The sequence below is a fragment of the Grus americana genome, chromosome 1 (assembly GCF_028858705.1).
Source record: "Grus americana isolate bGruAme1 chromosome 1, bGruAme1.mat, whole genome shotgun sequence".
NCBI classification, from domain to species: domain Eukaryota; kingdom Metazoa; phylum Chordata; class Aves; order Gruiformes; family Gruidae; genus Grus; species Grus americana.
In genome coordinates, this window is record NC_072852.1 from 210,596,491 (window position 1) to 210,622,236 (window position 25,746).

General features: G+C 39.5%; 1 protein-coding gene across 1 annotated transcript; it reads left to right on the plus strand.

Annotated features, from left to right (window-relative positions):
• The first annotated feature begins 1,377 nt into the window (after nt 1-1,377).
• Nucleotides 1,378-25,501, plus strand: RAB38 (RAB38, member RAS oncogene family). Its single transcript, XM_054835072.1, has 3 exons — nt 1,378-1,582; nt 9,492-9,772; nt 20,787-25,501. Exons 1-3 carry the CDS (start codon nt 1,378-1,380, stop codon nt 20,937-20,939), a joined length of 639 nt encoding a protein of 212 aa, XP_054691047.1. The 3' UTR covers nt 20,940-25,501.
• Nucleotides 25,502-25,746: the final 245 nt, after the last annotated feature.

The following is a 25,746-nucleotide window of genomic DNA, read 5'->3' on the forward strand; positions in this document are numbered from 1 at the left end:
CCTCAAATTACCCATTCCACTTTGTGTGTGCGTATATATACAAACTTCAAAGTTTGAGTCTAAAGACTGATTATAAAAGATTGCATAACATAAGTGTTCTGAATTCTTTGTCTACTAAAATCCAGCTTTTTGGATAGATGACAAATTTCTAATGCCTTTTCAGTGCACATTTGGATAAGAACTCCATCAAATAATATTTCACTAAGTGTAAAATGTGTTTTCATTTTATCAAGAGCATCAATAAATGTAAAAATCATTCATGGATGAATTTCACACAATATTAAAATTCTGGGGTTTTGCTATCGGAACTGTTAAAAGAATCAAACACCTTTAGGCAATGGATAGGGGTCCTCAGCTAAGCTGCCTAGTTGAAACCGTCACTGTGTTCTTCATTTAAAATATAGGGTCAATCGTGTCAGTGGAATGTATTACTCAAATGTGTTCAATTGTTTGCAAGCTTGATATCACTTATTTTGGAAAGCGGAGGACCGCTGAGACACTGGCATTCATATGGTCTAATGCTGTTATGCTTTCATAACTTCTGATTATCGGAGTCATGGGATAAATCTGGATTTTTTGCATTTTAGAGTCTAGTTGTATGAAAAAAACCAAAGCATAAGCTGTGTGCTGCATTCAGCAGATGTGAGTGTGCTTATAGGGACAGAAAGACAATCACAATAATGTTAATGAATTTTAAAAATATGTATCTGTTATAATTAAATTGATACAGCCCTCTTAGTGTGGACAAATGTAAAGATGTTTTATATAGCTACAACTGCCGCTTCTAGTGATATAACAGCATTCACATTGACTTACATTGATTAAAACCAAATCACATCCGAAGTTAAAGTCACACTGGTTTAATTTTTGCACTTTGAAGGAGGTATGAAACCTTTGATAGGAGATTTCTGCTTTTTTGCGGTGGCTGGCATTTTAAAGATGTCTGGAAACAAGCACAGGGTGGCAAATTATCACCAAGAAGACAGTGAATAAAAAAAGCGTGTAAAACTAGCGCATAACAGAAACACTGTCCTTCCAGCGAGGAGCGAAACCGGGAGCAGGACTGTTGCGTGAATTTCCCTGCAAAGTCCTCAGTAGCCAGACTAATCCCAGACACACCTCGTGCTGACCTTTACACACATACGCACAAAACTTTCTGGGACACTTTCTTCCCCCAGTCCCTTGCTTACTTCATCTCCCAGCAGGGCTGCCTGCTGGACCTGGTGATCCTGCTTCCGTACAAAGGGAAAGAGCCTCCACCTACCTTCTCTCCTTCCCTCCCTGGTTCCTCGCTCCCTCTCTCCCCCTCAGGCTGGCAGGATTCCTCGGGCAGAGCATGCAATCAGTTCGCAGGGAGCAGCCACAGCCACAGGAAGGATGCAGAAGCACAATCAGAAGGAGCACCTCTACAAGCTGCTGGTGATCGGGGACCTCGGAGTGGGCAAAACCAGCATCATCAAACGTTATGTCCACCAGAATTTCTCCCCCCACTACCGGGCCACCATTGGGGTGGACTTTGCCTTGAAGGTGCTGAGCTGGGATGCTGAGACTGTGGTACGGCTGCAGCTCTGGGATATCGCGGGTGAGTACAGAGGAGAAGCCTTTGCCCCATAACCCGGCCAGAGACAATATGAAATATAGACCCAAATTCATTTGTACGCATCCTTAAGTTGGAAACTACCAGTGCCCACGCGGTGAGAGACAGGAGATTGAGGGGAGAAAACTTTAAGGGCAGACTGACATTTTGGAGTTTCCCTAAAGCCAACAGTCCCCAAACGAGGGGTGTCAGAGTGAAACCTGTCCTGTCGGATTTTTCTCCCAAGCCCTCAGACATGTGCGGGGACACGGGCACCTCTCTCCAAATGCCCCAATTCTTCCCTGCAGCTGCGGCTGTTCAGCTTCCCTCATTAGACTAACAGATCTCTGTGACGGGAGGGAGAGGAGCAAGAATTTCCTGTTACATCTGTTTAATTTGGTGGAAGAGATGAGGGATTCAATAAGAGGGTTAAAATTATTTTTATAGTTTTAAAAAAATAAGGCAAAAGTATCACTGAGTGACTTTATCAAAATACCTTCCTTGCTTTCCTTCCTCTCTCTCCTACCTTCCTTCCTTCAGCCCAATGACATTTAAACAATTTCTGACATGCTTTGAAGGCAGAAGTGTTTCTATTTGGCAATAATCCTGGTTGTTAAAAATGTATTTACTCATGTTTACTTGTACTTATTCCAACATCAAGCAAAAAAAGATAATATACTCTGTGCAGGGAGAAAAAGAATAAAGAATTCCAGCTATCCTTGCATGCTTATATAATTAAGAACCCCAGAATTTGGCATTGGTGCTGTCAGTGCTTCAGGTTTTTTATATTTGGCTTCCAATGAAAACTACAACTTTTTCTTGTTGCCACGGCCATAACTACGATTTAATCGTTTTTTTATTCAGTCCACAGAGTAAAAGTTTATCTCGATGGCACATTTCACATGCCGTAAGTAATCACTTTTGATTTAGTGTACATAGGAATCCAAGTACAGCTACAACACAATAGTTTACAGCAAAAAGGACGGCGTTTTAAAAACTCAAATTAAGAAGTTAGATTTGTTAAGTAGGAAATAGAGGTGAATATTATATCAGCTGTTAGGCAACTGTGCCAGCCTGTGGCCCGAGCTGTGGGTTCAGTGATCTAGTCTGGAACAGCATCGAGTAAAACCAGTGAAATGAGAAAATTCTTCACATTCTTATCGGTGGAGGGAGTGCCTTTCTTCTACAGTTAGCTGCTTCATGTCTGAGCTCTGAATTTGGCACCGAGGTACTAAAACTTATGCAACAACACTGCTTTATGTAAACACATACATTGCCTCAGCTTTTCTACACATCAGTATGGTCTTGTGGTTTTATGATATTAAATATATACACGCTCAGTTTTCTTTATTAAAGGTTGGAATAATGGGGAAAGCATTGTTTTTATTGCTCACCAGTGACCGATTATAACCATAAACACATACACACCCAGCAAAACTTTGCTGCATGAGAAAAAAGCATTTAATAGTAAATTCTGAATGCACCAGGGACTTAAAGAATGTATTTGCATGCCTTGTTTCAGAGATTTATTACACTACTAATCATGTGCTGGCGGATCATATGATGTAGCTTTCAGTCAGGCTGCAGAAGCAATTACACCAAGTTGTAGTACTGAATGACTAGCATGCTTTCTGAGTTATCACACATGACAGAGAGAATTACAGCATAGTACTAAATTTCATCTGAATTGCTCAATTCAAAGCGTCTCTGTGAAGGTCAAGACAGTGGCCGGTAATAAAAAGAGTTGCTGTCTAGTTTTAATGACTTCTGTGTGAGGAGCTTTAGCTGTTGATGGCTACGTGTAGAAAATAAGTTCTGTAAGCAACACACTGAATTCAGATCAGCATGGTGCTGGCATAGAAGTTGTCAGATATAAGGTATCTGGCTGGTGAGGAAAAAAAAATAGTTTAAAAATCAAAGTGAAGTAAAACTGATTGGAAATAACAGAGGAAATGGAAAAGTTTTATCGTGGCTGTGGCTGGTCGTATATCACCACTTGCAAAACAGAAACACGTGAGGATGAGGGGGAGGAAAATAAAATCTCTGGTCTCAGAACATCCTCTCTCTTTTTGCAGGATGTCTGTTATTAGGTCATGTTTATTTTGGGGGAGTAAAGCAATAAAATTTCAGTCTCTAACCAAGCTGAAGGATGTTGGCTTAGTATTTAGGACATCTTGAATTGAAGCAAATGCTGCTAATGTATCAATATATTAATTTATATGTATATATGTGTGTGTGTTTTTGCATGTGTGTGTGTATATATATATATACACACATATGAGGTATCATTTTAGCTCTTACATCCCCTCCTCCCCCTCCATTATACAGCCAGTGAACTTCCTACTAAGTGTAATGCGTACTCTTCCTTGCACTTCACTGTATGGATCAGTGCATGGTAAATTGTTTAATAATCTAGAAATAATTTTCTCAAAAATGTTTTGAGTAAAACTAGTGTCAAGCTTCTTTACATTATTGGTAGGATTTACAAACATGCTGACTTCAAGGGAGGAGTGACATACTCCAGCTGTGGTAGGACCAAGCAGTTTACCCTTGTTTACCCTTACAGACATAAGAGGAGAAAGCAAATTTGGTTCATCTGGTGCTATCTAATTTCATAGTTAAATGTAGTTTATATTGCTGTAACATATTTTTCTGTATTCTTTAATTTGGTAAACAAAACTATAATAAGATCTAATAGCTAAATGCTGAAATGCGTTCATTTAGATGAGAGATAAATGCTGAACAAGAAGGATAACTAAGCATTAGAAAAAAATAATTCAGGGATAAGATAGCTTCTGCTTCACATATTATTACATTAAGACTTGAAGTTTTTTGACAGACAATATATTCCTGAAGCTATGGGTGTTAAACAGGAATAATTGGACAAAACGTCATGGTTTGTGATGTTATGATATCTGTAACAACACACCAGCATTAAAAATATGAATTTATGTCTGATCCAGTGAAGTGCCTAAAGTTTCAAGTGACTGAATTTTCACTCTTTTGTGTGGGAGGACATGTACATTGTAAAAATCTCCTTGTCTTTAGTATCCTCCCAACAGCTGCATTTTATTTCATTGAATGTCCCAAATTCTCACTTTTGGTGTTCCTGTCCCTGTTGAAGTGTGCTGTCACCTTTACTGCTGTCTGATCCATCTTTAAATCTTGCTCCTCAGTCATTTTTTGTTTGTTTGTTTGTTTGTTTCCTTGTTTTTTTCTGCTGCCTCTGTGTTTGTGTTCTTTAAATTCATTAACAGATCGTTAGAGGGAAAGCTTTAAAAGAAACTCTTAATCGTATTTTGAACACGGCTGCTGTGGTGGGGGAGGCCCTGCAGATGCAGGCCGGGACTGCTTTTGGAGAAACCATCTACTGCAGACAGCAGATCCGGGTGTATTTGCTCTTTGCGTCTCTGCCGGGCTGCTCTCAGCGCTACCGTCCGTGTTTCGTGTCCGCACAGCCCCGGAGATTTCTCTGCAGATCAGTTTTAGCTGCAGATGTACTGCGGGGAGCGGCTCTGTGAGTGGGGCGGAGGGCAGAGCACAGCACCTCAGGGCCTTGCCCCCCTCCCCTGCTCCTTTTTCACAGCCGTGTCGGCATCGCCGTTATCCCTCCTGCTGCATACGCGTGGGCCGGATTATTCATTGCTACCAAAAATATGGTGGTTTGCTTTTACAAGGCTGGTTCTCATCTCATAAAGAGTCAGACCAATGTATTGGAGACATCCACACAATACCGGTGGTGAAAGAACAGTTTCATTTCCTTTCCCTGCAACTTTCACCTTCAGAAACAGCAGTCTTTGCACAGATATAGTTAAATGTCTCTGCAGTTATAAAGTTTTTAAGACTGTTATGCTCCAGAAGGAGTAAACGGACCGTTCACTAATGCCAGGCGCAGCACATCCTCAGCGATTTAGGCTTTTAGTGGCTGCTAAGCATTGCAGTACATATGCATAAATAAGATAGTCATGGTGATTTCTAAGCTAAGTTACCTTGAAATTACTGTTCTGCAAACACGCATAAGTCCCTGGCTGTGGTGGGTTTATTTCAGTATAGATTTGTGGTGGGCCTGATCCTGCTGACAGCCTGCTTTTCCACATTCTGGGGTGGTGAACACCACCTCAAGTCTGTCTTAAGTTTCAATCCATAAAGGCAATGACTTGAATTCAAGGGTGAAAATTCCGAAAGTTATTTTGAAGTGAAAGGTAAAAAAAGTTTAAATCTTCTCTACAATTTCCAGCTTCTCGGTGTTGGCTAAAGGCTCTCTGTAAAGCACGGTGGTTCCCAGAAGCTTTTGCTTCTTAGGATGAGGGATGGTGGCAAGAAGTAAAATCCATTGTAAAACTGGGCATTAGGCAGTTTTAATCAATTTTTATCTTGCACTATATTTCAGATACTGTGGGCGAGATGGTGGAAATTATCTGAGTTTTAGCACTTTATCATTAGTTTTTATAACTTTATCAGTGATGATAGTGGTTAATGGATATTGTAGATTTCTGTACAAGTCATGCTGGCAAATTTATGTGGGGTGCCTTTTTACAAACTATGAAAATTCAGCTGTTGATTGCTTTAAGCCCATGAAGCGAGGCCTTTCCCTGCTGCAGAGGTGCCACTGAGATGAGGGTAAATGTGCAGGCAGGTGCCATTCGGACAGGGAGTCCTTCCCTTTAGTGGAAATCTCGTTGCTTTGGCACCTTGGTCTCACTGGGTTCACTTCAAAGTGGTGTAGGATTCTTTTGGTTTCACAATTAGACATCTTGTACTGAACCATCTGAGTATAAGCTACTCACCCTGGACTCGCCAGGGGGTTGAGGGTAAAGATTATATACCTCCATAATGAAGCTTATGTGACCGCTCTTAAATGTCTGCCCTTGCTGAGATGTCCTCTAGATACCTCTTCTCAGTCTCTGACTAAAAAAGGACCCTAATCTTAGATAGACCTAGTTAATTTTTTGGACCCTAAATTAGGGCTGATGAATCCCAACATAAAGCACCGTCTCAGTGGGCAAAGGCCATCAGACTTGTGGGGTTTGATGCCAGATGCTACTGTCCTAGCAAGGGATGCAGTAAAGTACCATGAGCCAGATCAAACAAACATTTCGCAAGTTTCTGACGCTTCCAATGAAAAGCAAAACCCATCTTCCCCAGTCTCTCTTGCAATGAAGCAGATTCTAATGTTCAAGGCTGCCTGCGAGATACTACTGAATACCTAATGGTTGATCTATTTTCTAGTCTAATTACTGCCTAAGCCATTGTGTTCCTGAAAACCTAAGGCCAGATTCTGACACCTTTAATACATCAACCGGTGCCTATTTTCATGAGTAATTCTGCTAAACAAAAAAGTTTTAGGAACCTCATCTATTAATATAGGTATTTGTTCACATAAGGGAGAATGTTTGGAAAAGAGTCCTCCTGGATCCTTAGACACAATATGTAGCTCTCCAAGCACAATGCAAACACTAAAGAGCACCTTTTTCACAATGTAAATTAACTAAAAGTAAAGCCATTATGCAAGTGACATGAAACTAAAAGTCCATGGTTTAGAAACCACCTCTTTTTCCATTCAAAGTTGCATAATGTCTTTATGTCAAGTATGTTCATATATTAGTTGCACTAATATACTTCAAAAAGGGTTGAGGCACTTTATTCAGCCAGCAGCTCCATTCTTTCTCTTTCTCTGAAGTGATTGATAATGGAAATTAGTGAGCTCTGTCCTCCTGAATAAAGCTGTTTTTACAAACACGGTGGCTTTTTCTGTGCAGTGAAAAACCTAGGTATCTGCAAAAGCAGCTGGAAGTGGGAGGAGACATCAGTGTTATACCATTTGTCAGAACTTTGTGGGCCACTACTAGCCAGAAGATCACATCATGAGAGCCTTTTATTCCTCTAATAATTTTGATTTGTTTGTGGTGAATGATTTTATGCTGCAAATTAATAATTTAGTTCATATTCTATGACAACATGTCCCACCTATCTTAGAGATCTGTGCCCCAATAAATATGTGTAAGGCCCAAGTTTAACTGTTCTTACATCATCTACCTCTCATCTACAGTGCAAGCATCTCAAGAACTTTGCATGAGAAGTAGAAAGTATCACTGAAATACAACATGCATCAAAAACTAATTGTGTATGATGCTGCTTGCCTCACTGCTAAGTTCCTAATCAGACTTTGACTTTTGTTTGAAGGCACCTTCTTGCAGATGAAAAGAAAATTGCTCAAGAAGAAGATTATTGAATAGCACATGACTTAGCCATTCATCTGATTAACCCACTGATAGGAATCATAAGACATTTTAATAAACCATAGCCGTAAGAAATTTTCAATATAACCTCATATTTCCCAGAAATGGTGTATTTCTATCTTACTTTATCAATGGGACACAGTGTTTGTTTAAGGTAAAAAAAAAATCTAACATGAATTTGGAGAAGATAGACATGCACTTTTAGTTTCTGTATCATGTGAAGGACTTTCTCCTTGCTGCAACAGCTAGTGCATAAAACTGAAGATAAACATCACAAACAGATGGTGTTGACCCCATAAGTGTGTTCAGTGCTATTGCCATTATGCAGAGTCTAGAAGCCCAGTAATCAGCACTCTTTAGTTCTCAACCCAGCCTTACATTTGACAGCACAATTTCTATCAGATAAAACCACCACAGGTAACCTTCCTAGGGTCAGAGGCAGACTGCCAATCTTCTTGTCTTCCTAACGTACTCAAAATTACACACACTGAGAAAATAAGGCTAGAAACAAGTTTCCATGGAATGTTGTCTATTTTCATAGCACCTTTTCTCAGCTATGGAAGCACACGTTTAAATACAAGAGTCGTCTTGCTTAGAGAATGCTGTGGTCGTGAGATGCTTCAGGAATTTATAATTCTTCTCTTTTGGATCACAGCTCAGCAGTAGACATCAACGGAAATTCTATTTTTTCACTTCAAGAAAAATTCTGTGTAATTTATTTCCATTCTTGGAAACATTTTTTCAAAGTTTCCATGAAAACATCATATAGATTAACAAACCCACAGCTGATCAGCATACCACATCCTGGTGTCAAGTGTGCTAATTTTTACACTGTTAATCATATAAAATGATAGATATTTACAAATGTCCATGTTTGAATATAATAATGTGTTGCTAGCTCACAAAAATGCTGTAAATAACTTCCCAGAAAACACTTTGAATTCAGCAAATAAAACCATAAAACTTCTGAACAGATCTAGTGTGAAAGGTCTCCTCCCAGATCTTTTCACTGGAGCAGTACAGCTCTTCATATTGCTGCTGCTACGCTATTTCTTAGAACACTTTCCATGTTTGTAAGGCTTTAAATTCACCTTTCTCACCTCTGTGTTTTAGTTTGCCAGTAAAAGTAAATTCATAATGACTCTAATGCCTGATATGGCTCCAGAACTTAATTATGTTACTGTTGATTATTATCACTTGCATGAGAATGTGCAGGATCCTCTTCATGCATGAGCAGATCAGTTGTGTTAGCTGTTTCCCACAAAATACCACAGTATCAAGGAGCTTCCAATCTGGTACCTAGATTTTTTGTGAATCCTGTTTAAAGTCCTATAACATACACCCAAACCCTTGGTACTGTCCACAGATCTAGAAATCTTGCAGCTTAATGACTACACTGAAGTTCAAGCGTGTCATAAAGTTGTTAAATTTCCTTGGATGTTTGCTTAAAACTCCTTTTTAATGCTATACTCTCTTGCATTTTTCATACAAATGAGTCTAACATGGTACTTATCATTATTTAGGCAAAGAGTAGCTTTCCAGGGACTTGCAAAATGATGTCCTACCTTCAGTAACGTTCTCTTAGAAAACCTGCTATGTGAAATATTGACCTAGATTGGAAGAAATGATTTTTACAAGGTGGTGTTTTTTTCCCCCTCCTAATTTCTTCATCACAGGTCAGGAAAGATTTGGAAACATGACCAGGGTATATTACAGAGAGGCCATGGGGGCATTTATTGTCTTTGATGTTACAAGACCTGCAACATTTGAAGCAGTGACAAAATGGAAAGAAGATTTGGACTCTAAGTTGGTTCTTCCAAATGGCAAACCTGTGCCGACAGTCCTCTTAGCAAACAAATGTGACCAGGGAATAGATGTTCTTATGAACAACGGCATCAAGATGGATCAATTCTGCAAAGAGAATGGGTTCGTGGGTTGGTTTGAAACATCAGCCAAGGTAATATTTCCATTTCTTTTTAAATGTTTCTCCAAGTACAGAGAAGTCAGTTCCTAAAATAGTTCACTTGGTTGAAAGGTGTACCTTGCAAAGCTCCTCTCAGTGGAATTAATTAAAGGTGAATTTGTAAATTAATACATTTCTATTACTTTTAGGCCTTTTATTGCAAAGCAAATCATATGCAACGTTATGAAACGCAGTTGCTCTAATATGAGAGACCAGCAGTAAAATACGCAACTGCTCAACAACTTACTGCGTAATAGCCTGGGGAGGAAGATGACCTTTGGCAAGGCACAAAAGCTACCTCTTATGAATGATATGAGGATATTTTTCATAATTCTTAACAGTCAATATTATCTCTAAATATTTATATAACCACTTTGCCCAAGAAATGCTGATTTCACATAATAGTTTTATTGTGTTAGAATTCCAGAAAAAGTCAGTCCATTGTAGAGCTTGTATGATGCTTACTCTTATAAGATTTTGTTCTCAAAAGCCTTTTAAAAAAAAAAATCACATATCTGGGGAGCAAGGAAAGATCAGTGGTCAAAGTGCTGAATGAGATGCTCTGAGGTTCAATTCCTTGCCTTCGTACAGATTTCCTGAGTGTCTATAAGAAAACAGAGATAAAAATCAGAAAGGGCACTGGGACTTTCAGAGTGTAAAGGCCCAAGGTACAGTGGTCCTCTATATCAATCTGAGATTTCTCAGATAATCTCAGTGCATGCAAGATTTGGAGACCTGGCATGTGAAATATTGATTTGAACCCAACAATTCAATGTATATTGTGTTTATTCTATTCTCTGATTATGAAAGCTGGTGTCATTAGCAGCTCTTTTTCAATGTAAACAGTTTGGCTCTGGTTTGACCTAGATTGTTAGTAGTCTGAAAAACAAAATGTTACATTCAGTTGTTTGATTTCTTTTAAGCACTTTATGAAAGTTACTTAAGACCCTTTGGAGTATATACTTGTATTTTACTTTTCTGGTCTTGACTCCTTCTTTAAGCATTAGTATTTAAAAGAAGTCTCACTTGTAATCAGCAGAAGTGACAGCAGGTGACTAGCAGCATGTCCTAGGCTGCTTCAAGCATTGCACGAACTCTGGGCTTCTGCAGCCTTTCAATACTTGAAGGGGGCTTATAAGAAAGATGGGGATAGACTTTTTAGTAGGGCGATAGGAGAAGAGGCAATGGTTTTAAACTAAAAGAGGGTGGATTCAGACTAGATATAAGGAAGTATTTTTTTACAATGAGGGTGGTGAAACACTGGAACAGGTTGCCCAGAGAAGTGGTAGATGCCCCATCCCTGGAAATATTCAAGGTCAGGTTGGACGGGGTGCTGAGCAACCTGATCTAGTTGAAGATGTCCCTGCTCATTGCAGAGGGGTTGGACTAGATGACTTTTAAGGGTCCCTTCCAACACAAACTACTCTATGATTCTACGATTCTGTCTTTGTGGTCAGTGTCTTTGCTTTCCTACTGAATGGGTCTCAAAACTAGTCACTGTTTCTTCAAAATGCCATTTTTAGGAAGACATTTTGGTCTAGGTCAGTGTGAAAATTATCTTGCTCTACAAATAGAGTACTTTCCATTCCTGCGTGTGCAGCACCTGATCTGAATTCAGGTCTGTGGTTCTCTGCTGATTTGTGCTGGATGAGGCCACCAGAAGCCAGTGTTCCTCTCTAGGCTAACCTAACTTTTGCTATGGACAGTGTCTAGTTCTGGTTTAAGAAAGAGGCCAAGATCTCTTACATCAGCTTCTTCATGATAATTATGGCAGAAGGCTAACTATTCCAGAAAAAAGAAAACTCAGAGAGTGAAGCATTTGGAATGGCAGCTGTCAGTAGAAGATGTGGAGAGTTAGGGGATTATTACAGGACAAACTATTATTATTTGTATAGCAACTACATATCCGGGCCCTTCCCAATATTCTGTTAGGTGTCTAACTGTCTTTCAGGCCACAAATAACATGAAATACCTGGTTTTGAGTATTTGGGATCCAGTTCACCAGTGATGTGTAACACTATATGTGGCTGTTTTCTTCAGAATTACTTTTTCTTCATTTCTGATGTGTACATAAGTTTACATTTCCTGGGGACAAGAACTAATTCACTGAAAACTGAGGCCGGAGGGCAAAACCATCACAAAAATCATGTGGAGAGAAATGAATAACAGATTGTTTTAAAATGCCTGCATCTAAAAGACTTTCAAACAAAATGAGAGGAAACAGGATGGACCATTGTTTAAAGGATACAGGGCCATAGTTTCATTATTCTAGGTTTGGATTAACAAAGTTACACAGCCGGTCACTGATCTTTGGCCCATGAAAAAGAAATCTGTACCATGAGTTCCATACATCAGTCCCCAGCAAGCACCTGTCCACCTCTTAAAAAGAACAACCACATTTGTTGTGCCAAGGGCCATTGCAGATCATGGCAGAGAATGAATGTACAAACAATTTCAAAGGTCACAGAGAGGTTTTACTGCGAAGATGGAGCCAGTCTTGGGCAGAACTATGGAAGTATAAAGGCCATGCAAAGTTTAAAAAAATCACAACAGAGGAAAAGTTTTCCAAGTTTTTCTAAGCCATGTAGAATTAAGATTTTGAGTTATTTTAAACAAAGGAAATATCTAGATTCTTCTTACTTTATTTAACTCAGAAACCCAGGCAATCATGTAGGAACAGAAAGGAATCCAGCTATGACAAGACTTATCTTCAAAAGCCACTGTGAAGGGAGCAATGAGACTTGAGGACACATGGCTCTGTTATCAGACTGTTCTCTGCTGCTATAGACTATAGGATCTGTTATTCTGCAATCCCCACACCTGATTTCCACCAAGAATTGGAGGCTCCTGACTTTAAAATGATGAAAAGAAGAGTAATTCCACTAAAGATGGTAAAATCACAAAATTTAGGCTAAGTTACATCAGAACAATTTCCCCACTTGGTCCAAGTTCTGAACTAAAACCTACGCATATTTTCTAAACAAAAGTTATTATTACTGCTCTTTCAAAATATTGGATGTTACATGTATTCTTTCAGCCTAGGGCATATTAAATAATTGAACTCGGGTCTGGGGAAAATAAAAACCTAGCTGTGTTTGCTGTAGAGAATAGAAATTTTTTTCTGAAGCAGAATAACACTGACAGAGAAGTCATCATATTGCAGCTAGCAGTTTTAGCAGTTCAAATAAGTAATAACTCTTTTTTGTGGTATCCTGGAATAATTAGATCTCCAGAGGTTTTCTGGAGACGCGCTTGGAAATGTTATAGCCTTCAGAGCAAACTGAATATGATTTATGCATTTTGGAAAAACAAAGGTGATTACTTATAAAAATACATCTTTTAGTTCTGGTTGCCTTGCAGAAAGTAGCATGCTATATAGGTACCTACCATATTTCAAGCTGTCAATGATTTGAAATTTTTGTCTGTAGCACTGGCAGATTACACCAGAAAACATCACTGTATTATTCCCTGGTGGTGTTGTTCTTAAGTTAACAACTTCAATACAAAAAATTTGAGCCATCTAATGCATGCTTATGTATTAGTTTTGATTCTTACATTAATCTAAAGGAAATACTCAGCCTGTTCCAATCTTCTGCTTCCTAAAAAGATAGAAGAATTTGTTCTGATAGTTTGCCATGTAAGAGAGGCCTTGTTGGGCAACAGCACAATGGAGTATAGTCATAAGCTATGCATATCACCATATATCCGGTGGAGACCCTGGTCTCTTTTATATTTAGTTTGCTCATATAGCTTGCAGTCTGAAAGGCACATCCCCAGAGAGTCAGGAAATAACCCTTAATAGTAAATTCTTTAATAATTTTCATGACCACAACTATTGTGAAAGATGCATTTTTTTTCAAAGGAAGGACATTTCTCCCTTCCTGTCACACAATTATCCAGCATGTGGCCAGTGTAGCTGAGAGCTCCACTCACATTTCCAAGCCTTTAAACTGTTTTCACCACCATTCCTAGTTCAAAGAGGTGAGCTTTTGACTTGGATTAGACAAGCAGCAATTTCAAGCTTATTATCACTTTATGATGAAAATGGAACTTCTGCATCAAAACAGACAATTCAGGCAAAACTAAATGTGCTTGAAAATACCTCCTTCAGAAATAACATGAAATACCTTACGACTGGCCATAGCTGTGCTGTGATCATGCCTGAGTTCCTCTCTTCCCTGCTGTAATTCTGCTGTCAGTAATACAGAATTAGGTGACAAGACATTCACTTTTCATCCAAATTGCCCAGAAGGGCTGGACCTGTGCTTTTCAGATCCTGGCCAAACTAGGCTGACTGCACAGCTCCTTCTCTGCTGAGCATCATGGCCTGGAGACTGAATGAGCACCCAATCTCTGGGCTATTTGGACACAACCTGTCTGGACCAGGAAAAAGTTACAGAATCTTTGCTCCTCTTGGAAACATGGATAATAACGTGTCCTTTCTCCAGGTTTTGTCTGACAGGCGGCACGCAGTGTGTCATAGTGCCCAAACGCTGAACTAGGAATCAGGAGTCCTCTTTGCCACTAATCCACTGGGTGACCTTCAGAAAGTCTCTCCTCTGATCCAGCCTCTTCCTCCATAAAGCAAAGACAGCAATTCTGCTCGTCTTACCAGTGAGCTCTGTGCTCAAACCAAGCTCTACTACCTCTTGTTTAAATCACAAATTCTTCAGTTTTTCTGACTGGACAATTATTATGAAAGTTGAAAAAACCCCAAGCTATACTGTAGACTTGCAGAGGAACAGGATATGTGTTTTTGATTTCCATAAAAAACGAGGTTTGGACACGTATTTGAACTAGGCTGACACACTACAGCTAATCTGCTGATCTGGTAAGTGAAACCAAAGCAATCCATTTGAGACTGCCAGACCCAGTTAGGGATGTATAGCTACATTGTCTTTTTAATTCACTCAAAAAAAGTCTAACCAATCTCACAACACAGAGCTTTAGAAAATATTTCAGCTTCTGCCATAAACCAAGAAATGAAGCTGACACCTAAGGCAGAAGCTTTCAGTTCAGATATACAATCACTGTGCAGAATCCTCTGCAGAGTTTGTTTCCTGTAACCAAAAGAAGTTGCTTCAGATCATCCTACAGGTATTAGAGCTGTCCTATAGCTCTATCGTTCACTTTTACGACATATGTTATTTAGTCCTGGCCAAAAACTGGAAATTCACAGAATCACAGAACTGAGGTTGGAAGGGACTTCTGGAGGTCATTTAGTTCAGCAATTTTGTTGCAGAACACCCAACCAGTTCTAAGAATTCAGTTACAGAAATTATCTTGTTCTCAGGGTTGCAGTCATAGCAGTCCACATCCATGAATTTCATGTTCATGCATCTGGATGGCTTTTAACGTACAAGTTATGTCACATTTTCCTAGAAACACAACCACAGCAGTACAGCACAACATCTTAATACGGTTCTGCTGCCAGCAGTTTCCAAGGGAGCTCTGCTAAGGAAGCACGTGGAGCCATTCCCTCAGATTGCTTGCTCCAGTGGAGTGCAGGTTAAAACATCTTCAAAGTCATATCCCGGCTCCTGGATTTTGGTGCATCATAGAAACAAAATGTGGAAACTATGTGATTCTGACTAGGTTCCCATCTAATACCTGAATATTTCAGAATTTGTAAATGTTTACTTAAGGGAAGTTGATTTCCTTTAATTCCAGCAGTAGAGTCTAAGGTTATGTCTCTAAGCAGTGCTGGCTTAGACCTCCCCAAGTGCCCAGGTTAGGTAGCTACGCCTCCATACACGTTGTTCTTCACACTGATTTTCAAGATAAGACTCAGAAGCATCAGATTCAGTCAGGGAAAGAAAACAACCCAATTGTAGAAAAGGAGCAGTTTTATACCAGAAAACAGCCAGACAGACAAATATAAGGTACCTGCATGGCAAAGAAAGAAAAGTTTCATTTGGAAGTGAGACAAGCCCATAAAACTAGCAAAGGCCTTTTTTTTCTTCTGTAAAGAGCTAAGAGCCAGTCTGGTCTGAGGGGATTTATTTCATATATTAAAATGGAATGCTCTAAATGTTAATGTTCTGCATCTGCATTAGAGCTGACAGATAAGGGGGAAAGCAATCCAGAATGCAAAGAAGCTTGCAAAGCTTATGTACTGCTTTGAGACACATTTAATAAAGCATTCATTTTTCCTTCAGTTGATTGTTGCATTACAAGACTACGACATTATTTCCCATAGCAATAGGTTCAAAGATTTTAAATCGTGCAACAATACTTCCCTGCCCCGAGCTGCTATCCTTTCTGTAAAACTGCCCTTTGAAAACATACGTTTGAAGGACATCGATCCACAAAGCAAACGGTAATTTCATTTACATCTTCCAGTGTTCCTTTCTGGCTTTCAGAGGTTGCTCAGTTATTTTCTTTGCCTTGCTTTGTTTGGTAAGAGAATAGAGAGTAGCATGTACTGCTTTTCCCTTTTGCATTCTTTCTTGAGGGGTCAAGAGAAAGACCGACTCAAGTAGTGAGACGTCATCACAGGAGCTGGGTTGAGGTCCTTGCTCTGGCGGACATCGGCACATTGATGTAGGATAAATCACTTAGGGCTCGATTCACAACTTAGTTCTTGCATCACCGACTGTGATAGTATCTTTCGGGTCCTGGGGCTTACTGAGGCACAAAGACCACAGAACTGGGTTAGGCACCTCAGGGGATGGGGCGAGGGGAGATGTCCAGGAAAGGGTTTCATAAAAGCTAGCATGGTAAATCAGGATGTCAGTGTGCGAAGTAGAGCAAAAACAGGAAGAGAGAACTGATAGCAGCAAAGACACCACAATATGGGTAAGGTCCTTCCTTTCTGGTCTTGCAGTAAAAACTCTCCCACCTTTCCCTTTTCCACCTTGGGAAAGAAAGGTTTTGCATTCCTACCTTATCATGAGAGGACTTCAACCTATGCCATGTCCCACTTTCCAACTGTCCACCATGTGCTGGGCCCGCTTTCATGCAGTTTCCCCTGTTTGGGGCTCTGCTTTTTCTCCATTTGATAAATGGAGAAATTTGATAAAGCAGCACTTCCCTATCACAGGAAGATGCTGTGGAGATCAACACATCAAAGATGCAGTGCTGAGTAACAGCAGCCTTAAAAGTAGTATGAGTAGACAGACCTTCCCCAGTGTTTGGAGAATTGTGAAGGCAAAAATGACCTCAGAGGAGGCTGGAAAACAAGCTACAGCACTATAGGTGCATCTAGTACCATGTCGAGAGCTAGATGAACCCTGAACATCTTCATGTTCAGAAGTGGCTCCACCAAGGAGGCAGATTAGGCCCCTCAGTATGACCTAACGAATTTGCTCAGAACATGAAAGGAAATAAGTAAAAAAAGAGAGGAGAGGAGAGGAGAGGAGAGGAGAGGAGAGGAGAGGAGAGGAGAGGAGAGGAGAGGAGAGGAGAGGAGAGGAGAGGAGAGGAGAGGAGAGGAGAAAAAAGTCTGAACTGCAGCAATCATCACAATTTCTGTGGTGTTTTATGTAGAAAAAAAGCCATAAGGAAGATGACGGTTAAGGCATTTCAACATAGAGACCCACTGAAAAACATCATTTCACCTATATTTTCTTTCTTTTTTAGGCATAATTGGGGCCGTTTCCATGTTTCAGTACAATTAGTAGGGTGTCTGAGATTATTCCTCTCTGTCCATCCTTACGCTCTGATTGTTGGTTTCTTTGTATTTATTGGGTGGATTTTCACCTGCTCCTTTTTCTCTGTCCTTCCCTAGATTGCCTTGCAACACCTCCTGCTCTCTAAAATTACCAGGTCTCTGGGTGTCTGTGTTTGGGTAGCAGATCACCTTCTATTGTCTGCAGCTGCTTCGCTGCCTAGCAGATTATAGATTTTTTTTTTTTTTTTTTTGGCAAAACACACTGTAGGAGAAGAGGTGCAGAAATCAATATTTCATTAGACAGACCAGAACACAGCCATGTCTGATCCGCAGACCTGGGACACGGAGTAGACACCGTAGGATTAGGGTTGCAACAAAAGGCAATCGTAGCATCAGAAGGGAAGTGGCCGAGGCATGGAGCTGGGACAGCAGGAGATGCTTTGTTGGTATGAGCACAGGCTTCTTGCAGCGAGTGACTTAACGTGTCACTTCCCATCCATACCACATACCAGTTATCATCTGAACCGTGGGAGAAGGCTGGGGCTAGACAAAAGCTCAAAAATAGCTGTGCTGCCTGCTGGGGTCACCCTTCTTCTCTTCCTCCCCTTGTGCCCTGCCAGAAAGTTTCATCTGTACAGCTTAGACAGTTCATATAAATGTTCAGGATAAGAAAATGCCTCTCTGATCCAACACACACTACAGACAGGACTTTTTCTTTCCTCTCATACAGAACAAAAGGTAGAATTTATTTGCATGGGTACAAATCCTTTAAATGACAAATCCTTGCAAACCAGCACATTTTGCTTGAAGAAGTAAGAACTCGGTCACATAAACTTCAGCAGGCACAGCTGAAGGGATGGTTCTCTGGCAAAGAGGAAGGTGGGCATGGAATGAATGCAGAAGCCTTTTCAGGTGGAATGACCAGAGCAGGGCATGATCTAGAGTAGAATATTTAGAATATTTTCAGTTGGAAGGGTCCTACAGTAATCACCTAGTCCATCTAGTGATCATCTCTAGCTGTATCTAATCCCACTTCACAGATATTCAGTAGATCTGGGCAGACATCTACCATGGAAACAGCAAATTCAATCCAAAATTCAATTAAAAATAAATAAGGAATATGGGTCACATTTGATGAATAATTTCATTAAAAAGGAGAAAGAGCAATGCAGAACAGAAGTTTTTCATTTCCATCTTGCCAAAACTAAATATTTTGACTTTTTATGTGACAACAATACTTGCACGTTGAAATTTAGCTTTCTTCCCCCCAAAAGCTATAGAGCTTTAAACAGAGGTTTAATAATCCAATTTTGCTTTGAGTTGAGTTGTACCTGAAGTAAAACAGCACTGTTTTTTCCTTCTGAATTTTTAGGCTCATGTCTAGCACATGGACTTCCATCCATCACCTGTGGGGATGAGGGATGTCCACCTATATCTATTTCATGCTTTTGTGGGCTTGAGTTCCGTCCCCCTTTCCCACTCATAAAATGCTGATCTTAAGCCTCTGACAAAGAGGGTTTCTGTTAATACATCTGAACATTAATCAATTTGGGCACTATCTCAGACAGTCACTAAGACGTTATTGAAAAAATCCATGCTGCCATCCCAAGAGAGAAGCAGCACCTGGGTAAATTAAATGCTTATCAGGCCATTAATAAAGGAAAACACAATGCAAAAGATTTTTGCATGTGCCTTTTTGTGCATTTAACAATCTGTTTTGTCTTCAGCTTTCTAAGCAGTACTGAGAGATATTTTTCATTGTCTAACTTTTCTAATAAAATTTCACAGTGTTCTGAAAAGGACTTTTGGTGCACACTTGAGGAATTTGCTTGTCTGCTCTGAGAGCGCCATGTGATACAGTAACACTTTAACATCTCGGGATAGAGCTGATTCCCAGCTCTGTATTGCTTTCTAGGGGTATGTAAAGGACTTGTCTAAAGATTTGGGGGTTTACAACCAGCTGAAATTCTTTACAGGTCAAATTTGAATATTTAAGTTCACTCGTGCAGTTGAGGAAACCTGTGAAATCTTGGCAGTAATTAACCTTTTCAGTTAGATGCCTAGATTTCAGCTCTTTACTGCAGTACAAAGGGATAGTTAATGGAGTTTGTGGAGCTTTGACATTGATTTCAAGGGGAATAGAAATCAGCCTCACAGAATCCGTTGCTTTAGCTTTTGATCTTCATATAATTGTACCATCTTTACTGAAACACACATACGCGTACTTCGGTTTCTTTCTTTTATAGCTGAACTTCATACTTAAACATCTCATCTCTTTTTCTGAATATACACATGCAAAAAAAATGTTTCACATGTTAAATTTTACAGGTTAATTTATTAGTGATGCTGAATTGATGCTGAGTATTTCATGGAGGTAGACTTCATGGCATTGTATGCATGGGTGCATTTGTACGCATTTCTGTATGCAGGTATGTGGGGATGCGATACAATTTCCCAGAAGATTGAAGCTAGAGTGAGGTTTCTATCTCCTGTCATATAGAATAAGTAATCAATGCCAATAGCTAGAGTGTCTTTTATGCCAGAAAGCCTGACTTTTCATTCCAAACATGTTGGTGACTGTCATAAAAAAAAAATCCTTACTCAGTATTACTGCTTATTTTCTATGCTGTGCTGAGCTGCGTCTCACTGATCAGGCTGTTTCAGTTTTGCTTATTCTACAGAGTAAGGGTTGCTGCAAGTTAAATGTGCTGTTGAAGTAAGGCGCATGTAGAAAAACACGTGCTTTGCCTTTCCGTCTAAACCCCTAGAGTGAGGATTTCTGTCTTACAAATGAAACCAATGGTGATACAGCTCTTCTGAAGAAGTACGTTGGGGCTAAGTCAGCCTCAACAGAAAATGAGGACTCCGAATGATATAGAACTTCTTTTACTGTTGTGTGAATAGCTTGAGATTGTATCATTTATTCAATGAATCTCATTCAACACAGGTTTCATCGTGAGCGTTGTATACAGAAATTTTCCTGAAACTGTGGAAAATGTTTTTAAAGGTGATAGATAATTAATAATTTGAAAATCAGAGTAACCGTTATTCAAGCAATGAAATATGGACTCTGGAGCTTTACTTCAGGCATCTGTCTTTAACATCCCTCTGGCATTTATTTGTTTAGTTTATTGAAGCAATCAAATCACCAAGAGTTTGGGGTAAAGTGAGCTCTGTGTATAATTTAAAGGAGATATGAATCATAATATACATAAAGCCTAACTAACTTAAAAACTACAGTAAGCATTATTTAATACAGTCAATTTTTGAAAGTTGTTTATTAAGGAAAGTAAACTTTTGATGTTGCCTAGAGAAAAGTTTAATTATGCACAGGAAATATGCAGCATGGTATAATTAATATTGACTAATCAACCACTCTTTCTCTTTCACTTGCAGGAAAATATAAACATCAATGAAGCTTCCAGATGCTTGGTGAAACACATAATTGCTAGTGAGAGTGATCCAGTTCAGTCTATTGAACCAGATATTATAAAACCACACTTGAATTCCTCCAAGATCGTCAGTTGTTCAGCTTGCTTTAAATCCTAAGAGACTTCCAGACTATTACAAGAGCTGAACAACTATGATTCACGATGTATACTTTATCCAATGTACACAGTATGCCCAGATTGTCCATAAGCAGATTGCCGTTTTCTCAAAAATATACTTAGCTTTTTCCATAATTTTTGACAGCTAAAATTTATTATGAGCTGTTCATTGATAGCAACTCTTCAAAACTGTCTTTGGCTACTGGTCAAATAAGACTCATGGTAATGGCTGTGTTTTCCCAGTTGGGTAGCCCCAACAATGATATCAAAACCTGTTTCTTTGCAATGTGGTTTCTGAAAGCTCATATTTGTGATGTGACTGAAGCAATACTCTATATGCCCATTGGTCCTCCAGCCCATCTTCTCAATACCCTGACCAGGCAACCATCATCATTACACTTTTTTGTCACCCCCTCACACTTGAATGATCTTGTTTTATACGAGAAAGCTGGTGATGACAATGAAAATATAGCTGTTCAGAAAGAGGCAACAAAAATGTTCACAATGAAATATTCCCATTGTCAGTTCAGTCTCCTGGATGAAGTGGCAGAATTGAACATGAAGCAATCTTCCATGTCACTCAGTTATCCAGAACTCAGCTTGTGAAACCGAACCCTAATGCAGTTTTTGCTGCCCCTTTCTGAAGAGTTGTTAGCATTGTCTTCAGGTGAAGCAAGATGAGACGATCAAGGGTAACAGGTGACAAAACAGGGAATCCAGGGTACAGTCTCATAGTTGAAGTGGCTGAGCATTTTCAGAAAGGTTACCTATGCTAGAAAGCCAGCATCTCATCTGAAAAGCACTCACTGATTTTGTTCCTGCCTCTCCATCCTTCATGCCACAGGTGTTGTACCTGTGTGTTTACACTGTGTATATTCTATAAGTCCCTGCATGCATCCCACCATTATGTTGATTCTCGTGGGAAAATTCGTTATCCACACTACAGTGTAACAGTTGAGCTTTCCAGGAACACACCTATGTTGAACAGCAGAGTATTTGCTTTCTGAGAACATTCTTCTAAAAAACACCATTGTATGAATGATCATAAGAAGCAAAATGAAACAGTCCTAAGAAACACTCCTAGAATACGTGCAGAATTTGTTGAGCTGTACGGTGGAAATGAAATGGTTGATTTTCAGAGTCTCACAAAGTATGCAGGTTGATGGAGTCATTCATACAAGTGTGTCTAGACAAGAAGTCTTGACATCTGGCTGCAAGCCCCTGCAAGACAAACTTTGCCTGTCTCCTGCCACAGACAAATCACTTCCATTTTCTTGTTCCTACTCAGCCTTTTCCTTTCTAAGCTGTGAACTCTCAGTGGCAGGAGCTGTCTTCTGAGATGGGTTTCTGTCCTTAGAGATGTGTAACACTGGAGGGGAGGAGGCAGAATCTCATGACCTCTTGTGTTTGCAGACATCACTGCAATACTTCACCGAATACTTAGTTGGAAATGAAGGAGTAAAATGCTCAAAGGCTAGTAAATAGGTGTTGGGTAGGAAAAATGAAAAAAAAAAAAAATCCTGAAGCTGATGTTGTCCTGGGAGACCTATGGGCTTCATGTGTCTCTAAAGTCCAGCTTATTATTGAATGATCTTTTACTATAGAGGCACTGCAGGGGAAAGCCAGGGACAGAGACATAGCTGTCTATGTACTCTTCCTAAAGCCTTAAATTGATATATTTTTGTCACAGAATTTTAGAATAAGAAAGCAAGGTCTGTGGTTTTAAAAATAAAATCCACGTCCAGAATTAATCTGCACACACACATAGATGTAAGGATACATATATATCATGAGCTGGCTTTTTCTGAGGAGAGTAATTTTCAAGTTGTCTTGATCTCAGTGTTATCCTTTAACACCTGTGTTAAACATCCTTTTACTCCTGCTGTGATCTGGGTCAAATACCTTAACCTTTCTGCCTCAGTTTCCTCATCTGTTAAATAGGGATTGATGTACACACCTACCTCACAGCACTCCTTGGAAGTTACTGTTGGCACCGTGCTTTGAAGATATATGTTATACAAATGCCAAGCTCTATTACTGCTCAGAATGAAATATGAGTGCCCTCTAGCATAAATACATGGTGCTGTAATGCCTTAATGTTCTAAATCTATCTGGGGCTTGTCTCTGCTGCAACAATTAGCTTCAATTATTCCACCTCAGTTAACCTAGGCGAGGTTATACAGCAACGTGTGACTGCATGGGATGATTAGATTAGCTGCAGATGGGTTGCAAACGGAAACTGTGGCTGCACAGATGTCATGGTACTAGTTTAATAATCTCAGCAACAAAGCTGCAATTCAGAACTAGTGCCAGGTCAACCATTTCAGATTTAAAGCATTATTTAAGTCAATTCGTATGGATGTCTTATTAAGGATAATACTTGAGCCAACACCGTGGGGAACACAAGCACCTCAATATTCAGATGGCTTCTAAAGGGCTAAGTTTTCATGAGTTGAACCCCATGCCTTAATTATAAACCTCGATGCCTCAGGTGAAGCAGAGGAAGTTGTCATTTCTTCCAAAAGTTATTTTGGGCTCAACTTGCAATGAACAGCAGTTGCTAATGTGTTTTAGTTATCTTCAGATCACTTGTCTTTGCTGGCTTCTAGCCAATATTCATTAAGCATAATGGTAATTTTCACAAATGTTTGAGAGCTATGGCTAAAGATCTGGTATAACAGTAATTAAAAAAAAAACCCACATAAATAAAACACTTAAAGGACATATAGATTTTGATTTTTTTTTCTTCTCTGTATTGTATAAATCTGCTTTAAACTATGAACTCATCATCTGTTCCTCTCGTTTCTGTTGTGTCAGGTTTCACTGCAGTCACAGTTCTGGGGCAGATTTTCCACCTCTGGTACATGGTGGACAGAATTTGGCCAATTTTTAAACTAAGGTATAAGTTCTAAAGTCGTACATAGAATCATAGAATGGTTTGGGCTGGAAGGAACCTTAAAGATCATCTAGTTCCAACCCCCCTGCCATGGGCAGGGACACCCTCCACTAGACCAGGTTGCCCAAAGCCTCATCCAACCTGGCCTTCAACACTTCCAGGGATGGGGCCTCCACAACTTCTCTGGGCAACCCGTTCCAGTGCCTCACCACCCTCACAGGGAAGAATTTCTTTCTAACGTCTAATCTAAATCGACCCTCCTTCAGCTTGAACCCATTACCCCTTGTCCTGTCACTACACCCCCTGATAAACAGTCCCTCACCAGCTTTCCTGTAGGCCCCTTCAGGTACTGGAAGGCCACAATTAGATCTCTCTGGAGCCTTCTCTTCTCCAGGCTGAACAATCCCAACTCTCTCAGCCTGAATACATATTTACACGTAACAATTAGAACAGTGTCATGAAATCTCAGGCCTCCTTGGGAGGTTACATAATTCCAAATGTTCATTTTTATTTGTACTGAAGTGATAAGAATCTGTCAAGTCTCTTTCTGTAATGCAATAAATGTGTGAATGCCACCTGGGTATCTAGCAAACAGAGCCTTTTTGGAAGGGTTGTTGTAGGCAGGCCAGAATAAAAGATTTAATTTAGAATTAATGAGCTCAGTTTGTGCCAATACCCTTTCAGGAACAAATGTAAAATTTAATTATACTGTGTCAGTGTCTAACAGGTTGGATTTCCTTTTTTTTTATTGATACAGTCTGTACTATGTCCTCTTTGCTGGTCATTAGGGACCAGGCATCTTAATTGCATGGCCATTTCAAAATGAAACATTTTCCCCTTCTGTTTGCAATAAGTAATAAAAGACACAAGTCTCTATTGCCTTCCAAGTGGGCAAAGATACTGCAAAGTGGATTTTAAATTAATTTTCATTCTAGTTCTCCATAAATGCCCCTCTGGGTGTCCCAGCACCTAGAACCACGGGCTGATGTGCAGGTGAGGTGCCAGGCATGAGGGATCAGCCCAAAACACTCATGAAAAATGGTGGTTGAGCATCTCTACCCCAAGGCTTCATTTACCAACTCAGCTACACTACCAGCCATAACAGGTGGCTTTCATTTTCCATCTTTGAAGCTCCATACAAACAAAATCTCATGATCCTAAATACCTTGGGAAGCATATACATATTGCTATTAGGAAAATGGATGGACTGAAAGGTAAATATTATTCTATTATTCCAGAAAGATCATAATTTATTTGACCAAGTTGAGCTTTCAACAGAAAGCCATTTGGACTCTGAAAATCAGGCTTTGTTCTTCTTAGGCACCATTTTTTTAGATCATATATTTTCATTGAACTTTTGTATTCAGGAATAGTTGTTCCCAACAGTACCTTATGTATGCAGCTTGAATTGTTGTACATTGATATTTTATCTTCAGATTTTTTTTTTTTTGCTTCTATTTTAACCTATCTGACCATATAAAAGGGGGAGGGAGGGAGAAGGTGCATGTTTAAATAGCAGTTTTGGTTTGCTTCTTAAAACAGCTTGTCTAGCTGGATGAAGTGAAATTGGTAAATACATGTGGGAAATGCAATTTTATGTCAATTGCCAGGAAACAATCAATGAAAATATATTTTACTGCTCCAATATTTATGCATGTGACCGCAGGTTCTATTGTAATAAAAGATGATATTTCTGACAAAACATGGAATATGAGTGTTTTGTAAAATTAATTCATTAACCAAAGTAAGCACATAGAAGTAGCCACAAGATAATTCAGCCTTCTTCATATGTTGCCAATCTCTGTATATATATATATATATAAAAATATTTTCATTTAGACTGTTTACTTTCTGTGCAACCTCTCTTTGAAACCATGCAGATTAGTGTTTGACATTGATTAAAGTGTTACAT